This window comes from Zootoca vivipara, chromosome 5 (genome assembly GCF_965207765.1).
Source record: "Zootoca vivipara chromosome 5, rZooViv2.hap1.1, whole genome shotgun sequence".
Lineage (NCBI taxonomy): Eukaryota > Metazoa > Chordata > Lepidosauria > Squamata > Lacertidae > Zootoca > Zootoca vivipara.
In genome coordinates, this window is record NC_142588.1 from 86,801,292 (window position 1) to 86,815,301 (window position 14,010).

Sequence of the window (14,010 nt, forward strand, 5' to 3'; positions counted from 1 at the left end):
GGCATGGCAAGATCGGGGCTCCCCCTTTTTTTCATCCTTCCTCTTCCTCTCTCTTCCTTCTCCTTCTCCTCTTCTCCTTCTCCCTGCATCAGCTCCAGGGTTTTCCTGGCCCCAGAGTGCCACTGGGCGGGTGGCCGGGCACTCTCACTCCCGGCTCGATTTGGGTCACGGGGTGTGTGTGTGTCAGCGCTTCCCCCTGTTGACACGCCGGGCGTCCCCAGTTCCCCCTTGGCAGTGGTGGCAGCAGTGGCAGTCTCAGCAGCCCAGAGCCAGCCTGGTAGCGCAGTTGGCTCTGGCTGGCTTCAGGAGCTGCTTGCTGCTGTGGCGCCTGCCATTTTGCCTCGCCGGAAGTCCCCATATGATGTTTCTTGTGCCGTTGAACCAATCACGCAACATTCATTCCCTACTAATAAATCTACAACACTTAAAATATAAATCCGGGGACATTAAATGAAATCCAGGGACATTCCAGGGATGGATTTTGTCCGGGGACAGATTTGTAAATCTGGGGACTGTCCCCGGGAACATCTGGTAACCATAGGTTAACCCCTTCTTGGTACTGTTGAAAACCACCACCACCAACTCTGGTTGACTATACAGGTTTTTGTTTTGTTTCTAAATGTGGATGCTTCTTGTAGAGGTCTGTTGTGTGTTGTCTGACCCAAACTGTTGTCCATTTCAAAGGTGCTGGAGGACATCCCTACCGCATTGTGCTCCTTGGCTCTGAGCACCGCTCGGATCTGCCCTGTCCAACAGGCTACAGCAACAAACTATTCTGAACGGTTTGCAGTGTTGCTAATGAACTGTTGCATCTGGACATTGTGAGCAATAAAAGAGACAGCAAAGGTGTTTGTTTGTAAGCCATAAAAATAAATGACCGTTTTCACCAGATATGCACTAATAGCATTGCTGCATGCAGAGAGAATGGCAAGATGAATCGGAGCATTTGCATCCTAAGTTTTATTGCTGTCTGTGTAAAGATCTTTGCTTATTACTGCTGAATGGTTCCTTTTTTTCTTGAAATGCACTCTGCTTCTGGGACCTTGTGTGTAGGCCTACCGATTAGCAATGACAGCTGAGCAGAACCTCCATGTCCTGAGGCAGTATATCTTTCAGCCGGGGACAAGCGCCAGGAGAAGGCTGTCAGCTATCATATATGAATGATATGAATGAATGAATTTGCCCTGTTGGAGACAGCAGTGCTGGCTTAAGCGATGACAAAGAAGAATTAATTTATATACCACTTAATGCTGAAAACAGACTTCTAAAGCAGTGGCCTTTAGACTTTAGGCTCGCAGGACCCACTTCATTGCTTATTTACTAGAATCCTGAGACTGACCAACCAGGGCCAGGGACAAATGATGTACACTCAAAGTTAAAAGAATCCCGAACCCAGGAATTTGTTTTGGATACCATAACTTAATTGAGTTCACAGTACTTTCACATAAAAAACCAATCCTAGGTAACCCACCTTGCCCCTTCTTGCTTCATCCAACAATGATACAGTGGGTGAGGGTTTGTGCGTCATTTTGTTGTTGCCATTGTTAAATGATTGAGAGTTGGAAACCCTTCCCAATCTACTTGCCAGGCATCTCCCAGCTGATCCTCAACTATTCTGCCCACTGCCGGCCTAGATAAACCTTTGGTCTGAGCTAGCAAGGCAATGCTTAAGGTGCCTTGAATTTAGAGCAGGGGTGGGGTGGGGGGTACTGTCGGCTTGCCAGATGTTGCTGAACTACAACTCCCATCAGCCCCGGCAAGCATGGGCCCACGGCCAGCAGGGATGATGGGAGATGCCGTTCAGCCACATCTGACATTTATGGGCATGGTTCTTGGTGATCATTTAAGAGAACATCATTACATTTTGGAAACATTCTCCACTTGGGCTGTGCCAGCACATCCATGTTTTCAATGAGGTTTGGGAATGCACTGCCTGCTAAGCCAAGATAAACAAGCCAGAGCGATCAGGCTTCAAGGAGTCCAAGCCATACCCTGTGTGTAACATTCCCAAGTATGAAACGCTACATACCCTCCCTTTCCCCGTTTTTATACCATAGCTTGTGATTTATTTATTTTTTAAAATGAAAATTACAAATATTCACCATTTTAGAAAATGAAATTATCGATACATCCTGATAATCCATCCTGGGTGGACGGTTCTTCGTGTGCCTTCGCTCTGGCACTTAACGTTCCATTCAAATGTCTAACGTCATCTGAAAATCTAGCATTTTGTCTACTTCTGAAATCAACTGGAATTAAAGGGCACTTTATTTCCTTGGGACCCAATGGACCAGGACATTTCTCCTGCGTGAGCCCCACTGAACTCAAGTGCCTCCTCTGCTCGAGTGTGACTCCCATTCATTTAAATGGGGCTCACTCACTTCCTGGTGACCTTGGCTGATCATGTAGCGTCAAGGAGAGTGGAGAATTTTGCCATCCCATCTCAAAATAGTTCAGCATCAGCTGAAGCACTTTTGCTAGACCAGGGGCTGCAAGCCCATCTGCTCGTTTTCTTCCAAAAGGGCGAGGGAACAGATGTCTGTCCTTCGATTGCTGACATTTGCCTCCCATTAACACCCGTGCTATATCATCTCCCATTTCTTGACTGTAATTTATGGCTCCTATTTGCATTTTTCAAACAGCCTGGAAGGAAAGCTGGGCCTTGTGTCAAGTTCCTTATTGGTCCTTTGCCAACATGGTTGAATCTGCATCTTTCTCTCCAAATCTGTAAAAAGTATATTATATTTTTGCTTCCCTGCCCCCCCTTTACAAATAAAAAACAAAAAGCTAGATTAAAGTGCATATGAACCCATTGATCCTGGTCCTGTTGTGAGCGCTGCTCAAAACAACACTCCGTGGCCACAGTGGACATCTGATCAGAGCACTGGGCAAGCCAGCTGCTGAACATTCTGCTATCACCCACCAACGGTGTTCGCTTGCTTGATGGAGGGGAAGGAAACCTGTGTGGCAGCTACCTAGCAACTGCACAAAACACTCCCTAAATGCTTGGGAAGTGATTTCAGGTACATTCCTGCACTGCTAGGTAACAGCTCACGATTTCAACCGCAACATCCCTGCAGAATCACTGAAAACAGACATTGGTAGATTACATTCTTAGCAACAGGCTTACCTCTCTAAGGAAAAGGGGCATGGGGTTTTGAGAGACAATTTGTGGATTCAGGAAGGGGTTCGAGGTGCATCCAGGTACCCATTCAGGGTACCCAAAAAGTTGGGGCCAGCCCTACCCATGCATACCCCCCCCCCAAAAAACCCTCTAGTGCAAATTGCAACTTAGCAGCTGTATTTAATGCTGCACCAGAACCGTTCCACTGGTGTAACGGAACTTCCGTTTCCTCTCCTTTCCCCATGTACCCTCAACTTCTGCTCCAGAGGGTTCCCAAAGCCATCTGGAGCTGGTTTTGAGGGCACCCAGGAAGCTGGAGAGAACAGGAGAGGGGGAGGAAGTTCTGCTGCACATACAGAAATCCGCTGCACCAGCAGTGGCTACAGCATTAGAAATGGCCCTCTGTTTGCACAAACCATCCCCTACAGCATATGATTCAACCTTCAAATTCTCCATGCGTAGACTTCTTGGATCTTATGAGATCTCTGCTTTGGAGGGCTTCATGGGATCCAGACTCCAGAATCAAAATCCAATTAACGTTTCAGCCGTAGATGGTCGCCAACGGTGGGGAAAACGCAGCTCCTCCAACGTGTAGATATGGATGGCTGCAGATGTGGGAAATGAACCGTGGAAGATGGAAGTGAGAAGCCATCCATCATCCCCCTCTGCTGCTGTATTTGAGGGGCAAAGGAGCTCCTTAGGAAATGCTACCCAACACCTTTCTGTGCTCTTATGCACGTGGTAGCATGATATTCAAAACCCATTTTCTTTGTACAGGTACATGTCGTAAGGAATATCCAGGTGAAGTTGTTTTGCCCAGTTCCCCTATGCACCATAATAGCTGCTGTTCCCATGAATCCATCGCTGGACTTGAGCAAGGTGATATTTACAAGGTTTTGTGCTTTTACTTTTCTGGAGATCTGGTGGAATCCCGTAGAAACCTTTCAGCTGCAAAGTGTCCTCGTCGTCTTTCTCAGTCCAAGCAGGGAATTCAAAGATATTCCTATTTCTGTATAGAACTAGATGGGTTGGGCTTTCTTTTTTCTTTTGAGGGCTTGGTAAGTGTCTCTCTCTATGAGTCTCTCTCTCTCTCCCTGTGTGCATCAGGGTTCGATGTTGAAAGCTTTTAGTAGGACATCCAGATCGCCCACATTAGCGGCCTGGAAAAGTTCTGGCTGGTCCATCATAGACAAAGCAATCCTGAGAGCTGCCCAGATATTACCTGAAATTGCAGGGTGAGGAACCTGCTGCTGATTGCGGCTCTTTCGTTGCAAATTGAGAGCTGTGAGGAAATTGCTGACTGCCTCTCTGTTGGGTAGAAGAGAAGATGTGTAAAAACTGGGGTCAACACTTTTGCAGAACAAGAATCCGAAGCAGCAATTTGTCATGAATCATATTCAGCAATCTCATTTTTCCACATTTCTTTCCAGAATCACCTCAGGTGATTCTTTAATCCCTTTAAAACAAAATTGCTCCGGCTCATCAGCCCCACCCAATATGGCTAATGGAAGTTGCAGTCTAATATCTGGAAGAGGTCAATCACTTGCAAATATCCAGAGCCCTGCCACTGCCCATAAACCTAAGAAAATGCCATCCCATGCATTTTGAGTTTAAGACACCTTTCTTCCACCAAGGGACACCTAGTACACTCTTGTCTACCAGCTTTGCAGGGCAATGGCATGTTATGAAAATGAGAAGCCCCTTGGAACTGCTTGGGAGAAAGGCCATTTCTTCTGAGGGTGATGCATGGCCTCCCATTTCCCGTGGCCTTCATGGGTCGTGTCTGGAAGCAGTGATCGCCGTGTTTCTGATCAACACACAGGAAACACCTGCTCTCTTTGGGTTATCCAACAGGGTGTCCCTCTTTACATGAGCCACAATTTGCACTGGAGATCTGCTAGAGAAGCTCTACTCAAATATAGGGGACTATAACCAGGTGGGGGAAGAGAAGCAATCTCCCAAACATCTGGAACCAGGCTCATTTGAACTCATTTTTTACGAGTATTCAGAAAAGGGCTAAGAACACACCACCCATTCCTTCTTTAGACATCAGTCTTTGAGCTATAAGCTAGCAAAACGGCCATCAGCATGGCAGGTGGGCTGTAGGACCAGGATGTTGAACTTGTGGACCTCCAGAAATTGCTCAAAGACAGCTCCCACCACCCCTGACTACTGGCCATGCTGACTGAGGCTGATGGGAGAGGAGTCCATCCAACAACATCTGGAGGGCCACAGGTTCCCCACCCCTGGTGTAGGTGGAAAGAAAACAACTTGTGTCCCCAAGTGGCAAACGTTAACTGTATACATGAGACCATAAAGGGTGGACACCAATTGGGTGGTCCCTTCACTGCTCCTGGTCACCTAGCAACTCCAGCCATTGGAAATCACCCCTACTCCAGTTTGCACGGCCCCATTCTAGACTCCATTTCATGGTCACACTATAGAATTATGGGAAGAACTGGCTGTTCCATGTAAAGGGTGGCTGAACTGTTCTCACCTGTATGCTCCAAGGTTGATGCAGCTTATTCCTAAATTGTACCTGGACCTGATGAAGCCAGGCTGGATTTCCAGTGCTCTCGTGTAAGCTTCTACGGCTTCCTCACTCCGATCTCCATTTGCTAAGGTTGCACCGAGACGGTTCCACAATGAATAATCCTGACAAACACAACACAGCTTTCTAGTATTGGTACAATGCTTGTACATATAGCTTTCTCTCTCTCTCTTTGCCAGCAGCCTCAAATTAATGACTGGTGGAGTGGAGGGTGAAGGGGGGTGGAATTGGAATTAATTGCCTTCTCCATTAACTGGCATAGAACATGAGAACATGTCTCATAGCTATGGATAAGTCCCTATAAAACAACTTTGATTCATTTGCAGGCCAGTCAGAAATGGGGCAGGAATAGAACTTCTTGAAAATGGGACTCTCTCCTTGCAATTAATATTTCTATTTCAGGCACCGGAGTATTAATGGCTGGAGTGACAGCTCATTAATGCAGGGTCGACTTTAAGAACAGACAGAAGAGGAGAGTGTCAAAAGCCTGTTAATGCAAAAGTGTAAAACTTACCTCAGGCCGAACTGTGAGGGCAGCGCTGAACGCATCTATTGCTCTGTTGAATTCTCCATTCAGGTGGAAGAGCACGCCAAGTCCTGTTTGTAAATCCGGGTCTATCATCTCCCCGTTCTGATGGGCTCCCTCCAGGTATAGCTCCTTCACCTCTTCCAGCAGTGAACTGGAAGAAGAGAGCAGCACAAGGCAAAGACAAGTTTAACATTTTAAGAGCCGTGTAGGGTTCAAATCATATGGTCCATTCTTTTTGCCTTGGGTGTGTGTGAACCCTGCTGAAACCAGTTCTACAAGTTCTGATATGTCAGATTGAACCAGTGAAACGCAGGCTTTGGTGGGCACCTATGGGCTAGCGTCCATGACAGCATGATAGCTCCCCTCTTCCCTCCGCCTGTGAAACTATTTTGTAACTACCGTCAAGTGTGTGAGTGTGTAAAGCAGGCATCCCCAAACTGCGGCCCTCCAGATGTTTTGGCCTACAACTTCCATGATCCCTAGCTAACAGGACCAGTGGTCGGGGAAGATGGGAATTGTAGTCCAAAACATCTGGAGGGCCGAAGTTTGGGGATGCCTGGTGTAAAGCAAAGGATGAACAAGCATCTGCATACATAACCCTCTCATGAAAAACCCAAAGATGTAGCCAACTGACATGCAAGGGGAGAAGTAGGACAGAGCGCTAGCATTCAAATTGCATGGATGGAAAAGTTGTGAAGTCGAGTTTACACTGCAGGGGAAACATGTACTTCAGGGTTAGTCAAAGTTGTGCCTGATGTATGTTGGAATAGAATTCCCATCAGTCCCAGCCAGTATGGCCAATGGTCTAGGGCAGTCTTTCTCAATCTTGGGTTTCCAGATGTTGTTGGACTGCCACTCCCATCATCCCTCACTGCTTCTCCTGCTGGCTATGGATGATGGAAGCAGAGGTGGATATAGGGGAGTGGGACTAATTCGGTCACATTGGACGCAGAGCCTTGAGGGTGCCACAACTATGATGCAGAATGGAAGGTGAGAGGGGGAGGGGTGAATTTTGGCATTGCACAGGACACCACTGAAATCTGAGACCCCAAGTACCATCATTCAAGGAAGTTGTATTAGTATTATTAGTATGCCGCCCATCACCTGCAGATCTCAGGGCAGTTCACAACATTAAAAACACACAAAATGCATAGTAAAAATAAGAACGACAACAAATAAAAAATCCCCCCTCCCACAACACGTTCAAAAGGGATGTCAATCAGCCCAAGGTCTGGTTGAAAAGGTGTATAATGAAGGCACCAGCCAAATCTCCCTGGGGAGATCATTCCACAAACAGGGAGCCACTGCAGAAAAGGCCAGTTCTTGTGTTGCCACCCTCTTGTGGAGGAGGCACATGAAGAAGGGCCTCAGAGCATGATCTCAGGATCCAGGTAGGTTCATAGGGGGAGAGGCGATCCTTGGGGTATTGCGGTCCTCAGCCATTTAAGTTGTAGTCCAACAACACCTGGGAACCCAAAGTTGAAAAAGTCTGGTCTAGGATGATGGGAGTTGTAGTCCAGTAACATCTGAAGGAGACCACATGACTCTCTTAAAGTACTGTGACTGCTTTTAAGAACCCCCAAATCTATCTCATAATGCCCATTTATCAGACCTTCTGTTACCTTTCTTCTGCTGCCTTGGACATTCTCCTGGTAAGTGCCGGGGATCCTTTTTTACTCCTGACTATGTACTTGTATTTAGGATTCTGCTTGATCCAGTTTCTTAGCGCTTCATAAGCCTCCTGCTGATGGCTGGTGTTTGTAAAGCTCACAGCTAAGGCCATCAAGGCTTTCAAGTTGTTTGGCTGGAGCTCTAGGCACCTGAACAGAATAGCAGAAACCTGTATTAGTTAGATCCCTCTCGACGCGTTGGCATAAGGCCTGCTCATTTGAATGCAACACTTAAGCTGAGCCAACAAAGGACTTTGTTAACAAAATAATTAGACATTTATTTTTTGTTTGTTTGTTTATAATTAACAAAGCAAGTTTACTTGGCAGTAGAATCCCAGTTCGTTCAATCAGACTTTGGCTGCAATCCTAACCCCACTTAGATGGGAGTAAGGTGCATGGACTTCAGTAGGACTGAGTAGACATAATTAGGATTGCCCTGTTAAGTACAGGTGAAACTCAGAAAATTAGAATATTGTCGAAAAGTGCATTTATTTCAGTCATGCAACTTAAAAGGTGAAACCAATATGAGATAGATGCATGACATGCAAAGCAAGATATGTGAAGCCTTGATTGGTTTTCATTGTAATTATTTGTTGTTAGGCGGGTCAATTATAAATGGAATGTAATTAATGAAATGTAATAAAGATGTTTATTTTTGTATTATTGTAACTATTTGTTTTATTACTGTGGAATTTCCAAAAGAAAGCATTTGTAAAAGTAAAAATAGAAATAAAAAATAATAAGTTGCATTGCTGAACTAAATGCACTTTTTGATGATATTCTAATTTCACCTGTATACATAGGATTTCAGACTTGGCTCCAAGGATTTGTATCCTTGGTTCCTAAAAACCACCTCTAGTGGCAGGCAGTGAAGTTCACATAACAGCTATTGACCTCAGCATCACCAGTGGAATCAGAAGATGCATCCTAGCAATTCATTGGGGTCCTACTTGGGCATCTTAAGGTCAAATGATATGACTATTCAGCCTGGGATGGATGGTGGGATGGCTTTGTTTGTTTGCAGATTTACAGTATAAACCACTTCACAACCAAAAGTGGTATACGGTAAAATAAGACAGAACCAGGGCTTCTTTTTCCCCAGCCAGAATTTGCCGGAATTCATTTCTAGAACCTCTTGTTGTTGTTTAGTCGTTTAGTCGTGTCCAACTCTTCGTGACCCCATGGACCATAGCATGCCAGGCACTCCTGTCTTCCACAGCCTCCCGCAGTTTGCTCAGACTCATGTTGGTAGCTTCAAGAACACTGTCCAACCATCTCGTCCTCTGTCATCCCCTTCTCCTAGTGCCCTCAATCTTTCCCAACATCAGGGTCTTTTCCAGGGATTCTTCTCTTCTCATGAGGTGGCCAAAGTACTGGAGCCTCAGCTTCACAATCTGTCCTTCCAGTGAGCACTCAGGGCTGATTTCCTTCAGAATGGATCGGTTTGATCTTCTTGCAGTCCATGGGACTCTCAAGAGTCTCCTCCAGCACCATAATTCAAAAGCATCAATTCTGGAACCTCTTAGGTAATAATAATCATAATAATCATGATAATAATTTATTTGTATCCCGCCCTCCCCGGCCGAGGCCAGGCTCAGAACGGCTAACATCATAAAAACAACACAATATGCATAAAAACAGACATCAATTAATTAAATTACACCTTAAAATTAATTCAGACAAGTTAAAATTTGGGCAGGTGGCAATTATCAGGTTGGAATTGAGAGTGGTTAATACTTGCCAGGACCAACTGTTTCCACTGATCATACAAGGACCTGTGAGCCGGTTGGTAGGCACCATTGCCATTATAAGAGAACAAGGGAGGCGACTATAATATTGTAAAGGGACCCCTGACCGTTAGGTCCAGTCGCGGACGACTCTGGGGTTGCGGCGCTCATCTCACTCTATAGGCCGAGGGAGCCAGCGTACAGCTTCCAGGTCATGTGGCCAGCATGACTAAGCCGCTTCTGGCGAACTAGAGCAGCACATGGAAACGCCGTTTACCTTCCCGTCCGAGTGGTACCTATTTATCTACTTGCATTTTGACGTGCTTTCGAACTGCTAGGTTGGCAGGAGCTGGGACCGAACAACGGGAGCTCACCCCGTCATGGGGATTCAAACTGTCGACCTTCTGATCGGCAAGCCCTAGGCTCTGTGGTTTAACCCACAGCGCCACCCGCATCCACTTATAATATTGTAGCTATGATCTAATATAAAATAGGGTGCAGCAGAAGGGGAGAAACAACAACTCCACGGGAAAAGGAGTGGGAAGTCAACAAAAATACGAAAAAAGATGAAATTGTGTTTTGACTGTCTATGTTAAAAATAGTTGAAACACACACACACATTTCAACGATTTTTAACATATACAGTTGACATAAAATATGAATAAGGGAGGCGTTCATTGTGAATTCCGGCACCTCTTTTTGTAGCAAAAAAGCACTGGATAGAATACAAAATATTACAAACTCAGCAGGGTTGTATCCAATGCTGCACAAGCCTACAAGCCCCCTTCGTAAATGGAAGTTTTTTGGGTGGTGTTGGGTGCAGGACTCATGTGCCTGGTGGCTTCCCAGCCCTCCTCCTGCCAGTTTATTTATTGTGTGCAGGGAGGGAACCTGTAAAAGGGCTACAGTAATGGAAGCATTGTTAGATAAACGGATTAGCTTATTAACACAGCTAATATCATTAGGTTTGGAGAGTATATACTCAGTGTGAGGAGAAAATGAATATGACGCAGCTAACTTTCTGAGCACAAGCAGAGAATAATAACTAGCATTAGGAAAATGTGGCATGACTGTTATCTGCCTAGTACTGCAACAGAGGCAGAAATGATCACCGTATACTTAACATGCGGCTGTCGGATTGAGTTTAGCTCAATTAAGGAGCACTTCTAATGAAGAGATAAACTTTTAGAAAGTGCGCAAGTGCCAGGAATACCAAGCAGGCCTCCTGTTTGCAGAGTTCCTTGGTTGTGTTTGCCGGACGGCATTGCCTTTTCCCATGTTCCCATTTGCTTGATTCAATAACATACCGGATTAAGTTTTACAGATCCCTTTAAGGATACATAAGCCTTTGCACTGTGTGAGCTTAAATATTAATAATAATTGTTCCTGCACCAAGGTGGCTCAAATTCGGCACACCACGGTTTCACACTGATGCAAATTAAAGCAAACTTACATATACTTTTTGGGACGCGGGTGGCGCTGTGGGTTAAACCACAGAGCCTAGGGCTTGCCGATCAGATGGTCGGCAGTCCGAATCCCCGCGACGGGGTGAGCTCCCGTTGCTCAGTCCCAGCTCCTGCCAACCTAGCAGTTCAAAAGCACGTCAAATTGCAAGTAGATAAATGGGTACCGCTACAGCGGGGAGGTAAACGGCATTTCCGTGTGCTGTTCTGGTTCGCCAGAAGCGGCATTGTCATGTGGGCCACATGACCTGGAAGCTGTACGCCGGCTCCCTTGGCCAATAATGTGATATGAGCGCCGCAACCCCAGAGTGGGTCATGACTGGACCAAATGGTCAGGGGTCCCTTACATATACTTTGCATAATTTGTTTTAATGGGGAGGGGCAAGGACCAGGCATTGTGGTCTTTAAAGTGTGTCTTCTCTACCTTAAGGACTAGAAACTTGACTTCTTCATTATTCTCTATGCAGCAATTAACACCATTTACCTTTGGAGTGCAACAATTGCTCCCTGTTCATTTTCATTCTCAGCTTGTGTTGTCCCAAGGTACTGCCAGGCCTGCAACATAAAAATGGTAAGATTACTGCACAGTTGTGTATCAAAAGGACTGCAATGCCCTGACCCTGCAATTATGATCTGAGGTCCTTCGTTATGTGCTTCCAACATGAGAACAGACCTTTTCTGTAGTGGTTCCTCATTTTGGGAATGCTCTCCCCAGGGAGGCTCACCTGGTTACCTTCATTGCATATCTTTAGGCACGAGGTGAAAATGTTTCTCTTTAAACAGGCCTCTGGCTGATTAAGATTCTATGCCCCTTTAATTGGGTTTGTGGGAGGCGGCTTATTGGTGTGTGTTTGTTTTCTTTCGTATTTTGTGTTCTCATTTTGTATTTTTATGTTGTGAACCAACCTGTGATCTCAGGCTGCAGGACAGTATACAAATTTAATAAATAATGAAATAATGATAATAAAAAGTTGCTTTGCAAGTCATTTTACAAAAGTGAAGTCCAGGGAAAACAACAACAAATAAATGCAAGCAAAAGTTGAAAATATAATTTGGGGAATTTTCATTGTGCCTGACAGACAGCCATAGAGTTAGTGGCCAGGGAGCAATCAGAAATACTTAAGTGCGACATAGGAATTATTATTAATATTAATAAAATAATAATCATCATATACCACTTATTGCCAAAATAGGCTTCTAAGATGCTTACAAAGTAGAAAATCAGTTACACAAACATTAAAGCATAAACATCTATAAGCGAAACATTCAGTAAAGCAATCCCCTGAAAACAGCACAAAATTAAAACAGGAGACTTAAGTTGAGAGCTCAAAGGTGCATCTTCAAAAGCTGGCAGAATGCCAATGCATATTATTTAAATTTATTAAATTTGCATACTGCCCTCCACCCAAAGATCACAGGGCAGTTCACAACACGAAATACACAATAAACAAAAACAAAACAATAGACGACAGAAGTTAGGCAATCTCTGTCCAGGTAGGGGCACAGCTGGGCCACCAGCCAAAACCGATAGAAGGCACTCCATGCCACTGAGGCCACCTGAGCCTCAAGAAACAGCAAAGGATCCAGGAGTACCCCCTGAGCTGTGTATCCACTCCTTCAGAGGGAGTGCAATGCCAACAAGAGCAGGCAACCTCTCATCCACCCAGTTTAGGGAACCAGCCACTAACAGGGCCTCAGTCTTATCTGGATTGAGCTTTAGTTTGTTGGCTCTCATCCAGTCTTCATATGACTCCTGGTCAAATTAAGCCGATTAAAACACCTGATGGAACTGAATATATATTGCAGGCTTTGTACTGGATGCGAAATGTGGGTTTATCCTTAAATTATAAACTTCCCCCTTATAATACAATGGTGCATCCCTATCCAGCTTGATAGTATTGGAGACATCATGTCGATCATGATATTAAGCATGACCACTAAAGGTTTTCTTTCCATTATTAGCAAATAAGTTCAAGCCAACACATTCCAGTTTCAGCGGATACCTCGGAGTCATGAGGATCTTGGAGAATAGCAGCTTCCAGGTATAAAATGGCCAGGGGCAAGTCCCCATCCCTCAGCTTCTTGAGGCCTTCCTCAAAAGCGCCAGGCCAGTCTTTGAAGGGGTTCTCTGTATGAAAATAATAGCCCTAGAAGAGAGAATGGATGTGGTGACATTGAGGCACAGAACCTCAAAAGGTGAAAACAGCCTAGAATTAAATTGCTCATTTCCTGCACCAGTGGTCCCCAAACTTCCCACCACCAGACCACTTGAAAACAGATGAAGGTCTTGGTGGACAACTTAGCCTAATGATCTTTCTGCCTATTATAGCAATGGTAAATGCTTGTGCGAAATGGGGTGTGATTTTTAATTGCATTTTAATTCCTGCTTTCATTTCTAATACAAATAAGAATCAATACAAATATTTAATGCGGTGGATAAGTCACCTTCCATGTTCAACCACAAATCCACAGACCACCTGAATGAACTCCAATCCTGTCTTTTTTTTTTTGCTGTATATGAGCATAAAAGGTTATTGATGTTGATTAAATAATATAATAAAGCCTTCGCCAACTTGGTGAAGCCCTCTGGATGTTTGGAAACACAACTCCCATCAGCCCAAGCCACAGCAGTTATTTCCAGCAGCAGAACTGGGGAACTTGATGGACTCACTTGTCTTCTTTTCAGTCTTTTTCATGCTCACATTACGTAAAGGTAAAGGTACCCCTGACAGTTAAGTCCAGTCACGAACGACTCTGGGGTTGCGGTGCTCATCTCGCTTTATTGGCCGAGGGAGCCGACGTTTGTCCGCAGACAGTTTTTCTGGGTCATGTGGCCAGCATGACTAAGCCACTTCTGGCGAAGCAGAACAGTGCACGGAAACACCATTTACCTTCCCTTCGGAGTGGTACCTATTTATCTACTTGCACGTTGAGGTGCTTTCGAAC

General features: G+C 45.1%; 1 protein-coding gene across 4 annotated transcripts in view; it reads right to left on the reverse strand.

The window, feature by feature from the left end:
- Positions 1-2,039: 2,039 nt before the first annotated feature.
- The window catches only part of PEX5L (peroxisomal biogenesis factor 5 like), a 129,204-nt gene continuing 117,233 nt past the window's right edge, over positions 2,040-14,010 (reverse strand). For 3 of the 4 annotated variants that reach the window (XM_035133245.3, XM_088669217.1, XM_088669219.1), the window contains 6 exons: positions 13,068-13,211; positions 11,549-11,619; positions 7,827-8,024; positions 6,190-6,355; positions 5,622-5,779; positions 2,050-4,432 (listed from right to left, as the gene is read on the reverse strand). In XM_035133245.3, coding sequence (XP_034989136.2) covers positions 4,228-4,432; positions 5,622-5,779; positions 6,190-6,355; positions 7,827-8,024; positions 11,549-11,619; positions 13,068-13,211 — 942 coding nt within the window. In that variant the 3' untranslated portion in view covers positions 2,050-4,227. Of the gene's footprint in view, positions 4,433-5,621; positions 5,780-6,189; positions 6,356-7,826; positions 8,025-11,548; positions 11,620-13,067; positions 13,212-14,010 lie in introns of all 4 variants that reach the window. The other variant, XM_088669218.1, reaches the window with a different exon arrangement.